The sequence below is a fragment of the Bufo bufo genome, chromosome 4 (genome assembly GCF_905171765.1).
Source record: "Bufo bufo chromosome 4, aBufBuf1.1, whole genome shotgun sequence".
Classification (NCBI taxonomy): domain Eukaryota; kingdom Metazoa; phylum Chordata; class Amphibia; order Anura; family Bufonidae; genus Bufo; species Bufo bufo.
In genome coordinates, this window is record NC_053392.1 from 338,490,280 (window position 1) to 338,498,782 (window position 8,503).

Below are 8,503 nucleotides of genomic sequence, written 5' to 3' on the forward strand. Positions count from 1 at the left end.
TCAAGGAGATCTAAGTTAGCTAAAACTGAATATAGCAACAGGTCCAGATGGTCTTCATCCCAGAGTCATAAGTGAACTTTGTTGTGTGACTGCTACAGCATTAACAAATGTATTTGAATCCATTTCTTTTTACAAGAGATGCTTCTGATGACTGGAGTTTACTGAATAGCCCGAATATTCACAGAATGGACTGCACCCAAAACATCCCAGCAATATCTTCCGTAAAGGGGTTGTCTTGTAAGATGCCGGTAGACAGGCGACAGACTTTGATGCTCTATGCAGTTAAAGGGGTTGTGTGGTTTAAAAAAAAACAAGTAACTTTGGGGAAAGCCATAAATAATAAATATCATTAAAAAAAATATGTATAATAAATTCAGCATTACTCCCTATTTGCTTCAGCACCACTGCTCTGGTGTGCATGGACACAGTGATGCTGTCACATCAACAGCTTGCAATCACTGCAGCCAATCACAACAGCTTGTTACCGCTGCAGCCAATTACAATTTCTTCAACTGTCAGAAGGTTCAGTCCTCATCAGGTCCTCACATGCCTGGTAATGCTTATGCTTCTCTGTTACTGCCAGCCAGAATAATTTAATCTAGACAGCCCTGGACTGGCAAACCACAGATGTAGGTGCCAACTTATGTCCCCTGTTAGAAACAAAATAGTTGATGGGAGAATTACTGTAGTTATAGCCAAGTTTAATGGAGTTCAACTGTCCTGTTTAGCGGACATGGGATCCCAAGTGACAGACTTTGAGATCCATTTCTACTCCTTGTTGTCAAGGGGGACCGCAACCCGGGTGCACTCCATGACATCCAACCACCTACCCACCCCAATTGGAAGGGTGATGCAAGTTGTATTGAAGATGGTCTCTAGTGTTCCAGTGATTCCTGGGATGAACATATTGGGAGAGCTAGATGGACTAATGGCAAAACTGTTCAGTCCACAGTACTGGAAACATGTCCTGAGTCAGCGACCACTACAATTAGCTCTGCAGAAGACAACAAAACAGTTCTGGATCTAGAATGTGCTACTGGACTTTCCAGGGAGAGCAGGTTGTATAAAATTACCCTCCTCCATATCAAAGTACAGGCTACCTACAAAATGTTGAATTAGCTATGGCTTGAAACCTTTGTACCTTCCAGATTTACACAGCTCTCGGTTCAATTGCATTTTAAATATTCTATTTGTTAAGAGCAACTTATATGTGAATACTCTACCACTTGTATGTCCATAAAACATGTGGCACATATGAATATTTACTGAATATAGAAAACCAATTCTCTATAAAGCTTTTAGCATGTATTCTACTACAAGACATTTTTAGACTCATACTTTACAGTAGTTAATGACTGACATGCAGCGTCTCATTTCTCAGAAATGTTATATAGAGAGAAGCAGCATGACATACTCATCTCCTTACAAGGTACTGAGGTGTTCATTAAAGACAAAAGTGTTCAGGGATCTGTCCAGAAAACCCTTTGCATGGTTCCTTGTTGCTTCATAATGGCAATAGTCCATAGATGCTATGAGATATCCAGCCTAATTACGATACCATATGTTCATCCTTCCAGCACATTAATGTGTTGACAATTAAAACACATAATAATAGTTCAATGACATCTAGATCAGTGGTGCACAGCCTGCGGCCCAGGGGCCACATGCGGCCTGCGATGCCATTCTGGTTGGTCATCAGCCACCTGGTTATAGATTTGCTTATCTGTGTCTTGGTGTTGCTCAAATGTATTTCCTATGTTAGACAGAAGAGGAGTGGCATGTAGTGGTAGGGACAGGGAAGACCCAATGCAGCACTAAGTACATGTCTTTGGGTCTCTCATAGATCAGCAGAATGGGGGTCTCAGAAAGAAGATGTGATGGAAAGGTGGTTATACTTGAGTAAGGCTATCTTCATTGAAGGTTACGGGTGTAGCAAAAGACTCAACTGTTTTAGTAACTAAAACTACAATGGAGAGGGTTTCATGCATGGTGCCTTCCATTCTGGAGGGTGAACTGAATGAGAAGGGGAAGTAGAAATGGCTTCTATCAGACATTTATGGCAGATACTTCAGATCCAGATGTTTTATTGCAACCTTTTGGACTAGTCCAATCTAAGGGCTCATGCACACGAACATATTTTCTTTCCGTGTCCATTCCATTTTTTTGGCGCACGATATGCGGAACCATTCATTTCAATGGGTCCGCAAAAAAAACCCGGAAGTTACTCCGTCTGCATTCCATTTCCATATGTCCGTTTGTCAGTTCTGCAAAAAAATAGAACTTGTCCTATTATTGTCTGCATTACGAACAAGGATAGTACTGTTCTGTTAGGGGCCAGCTGTTCCGTTCTGCAAAATACGGAATGCACACAGACGTCATCTGTATTTTTTTGCGAATCCTTTTTTGCAGACCACAAAATACATATGGTCGTGTACATGAGCCCTTAGACTGTGGCCCTCAGACCAGAGAAGGTTGATTATTTTTCAGATCATTATGATAAAATGTAATAAAAAATGCTGTAAACGTGGAAAACATATGTAGGGACCAATTCAAATGGAAGTGTGCACAAAATGGTTTTCATTTCATTTAGATTTAAGACTATTTTTTATAGATTTAATATGTGGAATTTTTTAAAGCCAGGATCCAGATTAACAGGATTTTACTGTAGCTTTCAAAGTACTAATCTAGGTCAAAATGAGTACTATCGAAGAGCAATTAAAATGGAAATAAGCTCAAAATTATTTTTGCTTCCTTTAGATTTTAGACAATTTTTTATGGATTTAATAATACAGTATGTGAAATTTTTAAAAGGTTCCAGATTACCAGGATTTTACTGTAGCTTTCAAAGTAATGCTAGGTAAAAATGAGTACTATAGAAGAGAAGACAGTATTCAAATGTCCTGAAGGAAGAAATCACAATGCATCATGTATTGTTTAGTGTAAGTAAATCTGTCACATAGCTTGTTTTAAAACATGTCCAAAATTAAGATTTTAACCCCAAAGCTAACAGGTTAACATGATGCCAAAAATGATACCGGCAACAAAGTAGGCATAGATGAACAATGCCACATATAACCGACCTATTGATGTCACGTTTGAGTAGCAGATCCACCAGCAGTTGTGAGGATGGGAGGACATGTGCCATGGATGCTAGGTGCCAAGGGCTGCCAACAAGCCACTCGGACGTGGCAGGTTATTAGATATAGGGCAGTGTATTGATCTTTTAGCAGTAAAGGAAAGCCTAGATAGATCTGCAAGATAGAAACTGTGTCTGTGGGAAAGTTTCATGTGGAGTTTCTTGCTGTGTATTGGATTCCCTGCTACCCCTTGCCCAATAATAAATTTACTTACAGTGCTGCCACAAGGGCGGATTGATTTACGGAAAGATATATACAGGTTTACAGTCTTATTATTCTAATATCTCACTGCCTGAAAACTGTTAAAATAACCGTTTTCAGGCAGTGAGACACAAGGGCGGATTGGCCATAGACCTTACAGGGGAATTTCCCGGTGAGCTGAGCCCTCTTCTTGGCTGGCCAGTGGAAGTTTTTGGGGATGTATTTTATGCTGTTGGCAGCAGTATTTTGTGATGGACTGTGGTATTTGGCTTTGTTGGGGTGGTATAATGTGTTGCAATATGGTATTGCTAGCCCCTACTTGTGTTGGCCCTGCCTTCCATCAATTTGAACCCGACTAAACAACAGGGCCATTTTTTAGTAATTTTCCAGTGCCACTTTAAGTTCCCAGTCTGGCCCTGGCTGCCACTGATGGTATACATTTTCTGTATGTATTGGAAACTGCTTGAATATACAGTATAACAGTCACTAAGATATCAGAGTTCATTGTAATTAGTGTTGAGCCAACTTGTGTTTTCAAGTTCGACGTTCAAGGTTCGGGTTCGGGTTATCTAATAATTCCGTTATAGATTCCGCTACCACAGACCATTAGTTATGGTCCGTGGTAGCCGAATCCATTACGGAATTCTTAGATAACCTGAACCTTGTACGCCGAACTTGAAAACAGAAGTTCGCTCATCTCTAATTGTGAGTACTAAGGAATGAAGTTATGAGTTCCTGTTAGTCCTCCATATACCTATGCCTGAGCCAGGGGCGTTGCTAGGGTCTCAAAAGATCTAGGCCCCAAGCCCCAATGCATATTGACCAATTCTCTAAGTAGACCAACCGACCCCAACCGTCCCACCACTGCAAACACTAGCACTGAAGACATTTTACTGTACTTGCTATACAGCTATACCTCTCACATCCAGTGCCTCCCAGGTGACGTCTCCTCTCATGTAGATCTTCTCTGTCATCGTCTTCTCCATTCGGTCCGGACAACTTCTCTCAGCCGCCTCGTCTCTGCAGAGTGTGACACACGGACATCTTAGGTTCCTCGCTTTTCTGTACCCCCAAATACTATTCTGAAGAAAAATTAGGGCCATACAGATAATCTTCCCCATAGTAATAGCTATCCTCATAGTCCCACCAATAGTAATTCCCTTCTAGAATTCCCTCATTAGTAATACTGCTCCGTACAGTGCCCCCAACAGTGATAATGCTCCCCAAGAGTGCCTCCATTAGTAGAAGAGCCCTCCAGTATTAATAATGCCCTTACAGAGCCCCCCAGTAGAAATAAGGCCCCTTATTGTTCCCCCAATGGTAATAAAGCTATCTACAGAACCCTCAGTAGTAATAAGGCCCCCACAGTGCTCTTAGTAGAAATAATGTGGATCTATAAGTCCCTCCTATAGAGCCCCCAGTAGTAATTAGAACTAATGTCCCCTGGATTTAAAATGCCCCCACAGTGCCCCCATATTTATATCCCCCCCTACTGTTATAGTGCTCACCCTGAAGTACCCCAGTATTTATATTGCCCCCTACTGTTATAATGCCCCTACAGTGCCCCCAGTATTTATATCGCCCCCTACTGTTATAATGCTCACCCTGATGTGCCCCAGTATTTATATCGCCCCCTACTGTTATAATGCCCCTAAAGTTCCCCCAGTATTTATACTGCCCCCTACTGTTATAATGCTCACCCTGAAGCGCCCCAGCATTTATAATGTCCCCTGCAGTGCCCCTTGTAGTTATATTACTTCGTTTAGTGTCCTCAGAAATTATAACTTCTCAGCCCCTCCACCATACAGTGCGATGTAAATAACATTATTTCCCACCCTCCACCATAGAGTCCCATGTAAATAACATCACACCATCTCTCCTGCCCCCTTGAATATACAGTCCCACATAAATAGCATCACCCCCTTCCGAGCCGCCTTCAACATACAGTCCCATGTAAAGAACATCACCCCCTCACCAGCCACCTTCAACAAACAGCCCCATGTAAATAACATTACCCCTCAACATTCAGTCCCGTGTAAATAATATCACTCCCTTCCACAGCCGCCTTCAACATATAGTCCCATGTAAATAATATCACCCTGCCCTAGAAACCTCCAACATGCATTCCTATGTAAATAACATCACCCCCTCAATTTTCAGTCCCATGTAAATAACTTCAGCCCTAACATACAGTCCCAGTTAAATAACCACAACTCCAAGCATTGCTCTTCCTCTCCATTCACTTACCTCTCCTCATGTAGCAGACCTCACCACAGCTTCTTCCCAGGACTTCTCTTCACTGCTGAGCCGTCCTCTCCTGCACTGGTCACATGATGGTGACATCATCGCAGGTCCTTTTCAGCTACTGCATTTAGAACTGATCACATGACCTGTGATGTCACCTTAGATTAGATTCAATTGTATTGCCGTCCTGAAGACGGCAATACAGTTGTATCTATCTGGCAGGCAGGACATTCGGGGCCTTGGACAAAAAATCAGGGGCCCAGGCCTGATCATAAATTGGAGCCTGGTTTCAAAGGATACTGATGTGTTATTTGCTCCAATAGGGTAATCCTGTTCTATTGAGTTACACTAGCCTTGGACCATAGCTGCCTTCATCTGGATACATTCATCCACCCATCAAACTAAAGCAGCCTGTCTGCTTGAGACAGTTTTAAGTTGCATTTAGATTTCAAAATCCTTGCAGTTTAGTAATATGATCCTTAGCTGCATCTGGCTATAGAGCTTGCCAACATGAATAATATTTTAACAAACTGGCAGGGAATCAAGACTTTAGGAAAGATTTGTATGTCCTGCTTATATATAGATATTAGATACCTCAGATATTTAGAACAGCATGTACTGTGTAATATATTTTATATGGCGTTTGAAGTTAAGTATATTTTGTAGTTTTCATGCCTACATGTAGATACAGTGACATAAACGCATATATAAAAAGAAAAGGTGTTTTATGCAAATGTTGTAGACAGAACCATGGGAATAACTATAGCCATGACAGCCATAGCATTTGCTATTATGTGGGTTTTCTGTTAATATACATGCCTGTAATTATTGCTGCTTATGCTGCTGTTTTAATTTTCTTACACTATGTGCTATGAATTATAGTTGCTATAATATTATAGTATAGTTACTATAGTTATTATGGTAATCCCCACACCCAATGCAATAGCTCATACAGCTTGGCCTGCACAACTCTATTTCGTACATAGGTGGCTGGACTGCTTTGTAAAACAATCAACTTTACCTTTTGTGTCACCCTCATTCCCTCATAGATTGTAAGCTCTTGGGAGCAGTGCCTTCAACTACTGGTGTTTTAGTTGTTTATTACCCTGTAATTCTGTAATGTCTTATGATTTGTACATGAACCCTCTGAATTGTAAAGCGCTGCGGAATATGCTGGCGCTATATAAGTAAAGATTATTATTATTAGTTACTCGCCTGGACAGAACTTATACTTTTTAAAGTATTATAGTTGAATTTCTCTATAATTTTGAAATCATCCTTTATGCAACATATACAATTATCCATCTTGGCAGCAGCTTGTTTTCGGGTTGTTCTCTTATATTACTGTTTCTTCTCACCAACTAGTTATAGTCTGAATACATGTTCTATCTATAGCACTCTGAAAATACAGCCCTGACTTCTACTGCCACAACCAGCTCTTTGTATCAAGGATTACACACTACTGCTCTAAACACGTCCCTGGTTTTTACTTTGAGGCCTCATGCACACGACCGTATGTATTTTGCGGTCCGCAAAAAATACGGATGAGGTCCGTGTGCATTCCGTATTTTGCGGAACAGAACAGCTGGCCCCTAATAGAACAGCACTATCCTTGTCTGTAATGCGGGCAATAATAGGACATGTTCTATTTTTTTGCGGAACGGAATTACGTACATACGGAAACAGAATGCACACGGAGTAACTTCTGTTTTTTTTGCGGACCCATTGAAATGAATGGCTCTGTATACGGTCCGCAAAAAAAAACCCGGAACGGACACGGAAAGAATATTCGTTTGTGTGCATGAGGCCTGAGTCTGTCCTTCTCCAACTGTTCAGTACTTACATTAATATACTAAAGAAAATGTAAAGGCGGCTTACCTTCCAAAATGCCCCACATGTTCAAAGAGACTCTCCATGCCCTGGCAGCAGCAGCAGCTCTGGTGTGCTGTACAGCTTGAGAATTGACCCTGGATTCTTGTGCTTATTCAGCTGGGCATGATCCTAGAGCCAAGCTGTTTTGTAACTTGTGCATTTCAGTTGATTGTGATGATGCCAGTTTACTTTGTTTTTGCAGACATCAAGTGCATCCTCATAAGAGATAAGCCTTTATCAGTGTGTCGTTCATGAAAGCTGTGAAAGACGTGGAGTTGAGATAGAGTGGTCCCGCAGTGTGTGTTCAGGGGCTGGCTCAGATGCGTGAAGCAGACGTGGGTGTATGAGAGGTTTTGTAGACAGCAGCCCCTCCTTCACTTCCTTACCTCATGGAAAGGTCTGGTGGGATATATTAAAAATCCACCCAATTTTGAACTACTTGTGAATCTTAAACACATCTAACTAAGTGATGACTTACACGGTGGGCGACCACTAAAAGAATAGTAGCTTCCCTTTACCGCCCCCTTAGATTGGAAGGGAACCATAGTTCTTCTAAACAAGCAGTGTGCACAACTGTTCCCATACTATGACATCACTGTGTGCAATAACCCTTTCCTACTACTTCACATGGTTTGTTCATTCCTAGCTATCCTGGATCCAGCTGGAAAGCCCAGGATTTGGGGCACTGTCCCACTGTCCCAGGAAGGCTGCCACATGTCCTGATTTCAGCCATATCTGTATCCTCAGCAATCAGTATTCAAATACAATGAATACGATGGTGAAGCAGAGAGTGATCAGCTTTCTGCTCCATCATTCACCCTGTGACCCCTGCTATTGGGGGCTTGGCACAGGCTAGATCCTGTGTCATCACACCTCCTGCAAGCCACAGACAGCAAAGAATAGGCCTGCACTGAGGCAAGGGAATGCAGCTAGCTCAGTATTAATTTCAGAGGCACTATGGGGGCAATATACTGAATAGAGGCACTAATTGGCACAACACTGCATGGTGGCATTACAGTATGGGGGCATACTATTCTGTGCAGAGTTAC

The 8,503-nt window shown here is 41.8% G+C and overlaps 1 protein-coding gene across 1 annotated transcript in view; it reads right to left on the reverse strand.

Annotated features, from left to right (window-relative positions):
• Positions 1–8,051, reverse strand: part of SLC22A16 (solute carrier family 22 member 16) — a 64,903-nt gene extending 56,852 nt beyond the window's left edge. Inside the window, exon 1 of the mRNA XM_040428877.1 lies at positions 7,461–8,051. Coding sequence (XP_040284811.1) covers positions 7,461–7,498 — 38 coding nt within the window. The 5' untranslated portion in view covers positions 7,499–8,051. The remainder of the gene's footprint in view (positions 1–7,460) is intronic.
• Between the last annotated feature and the right edge of the window lie 452 nt (positions 8,052–8,503).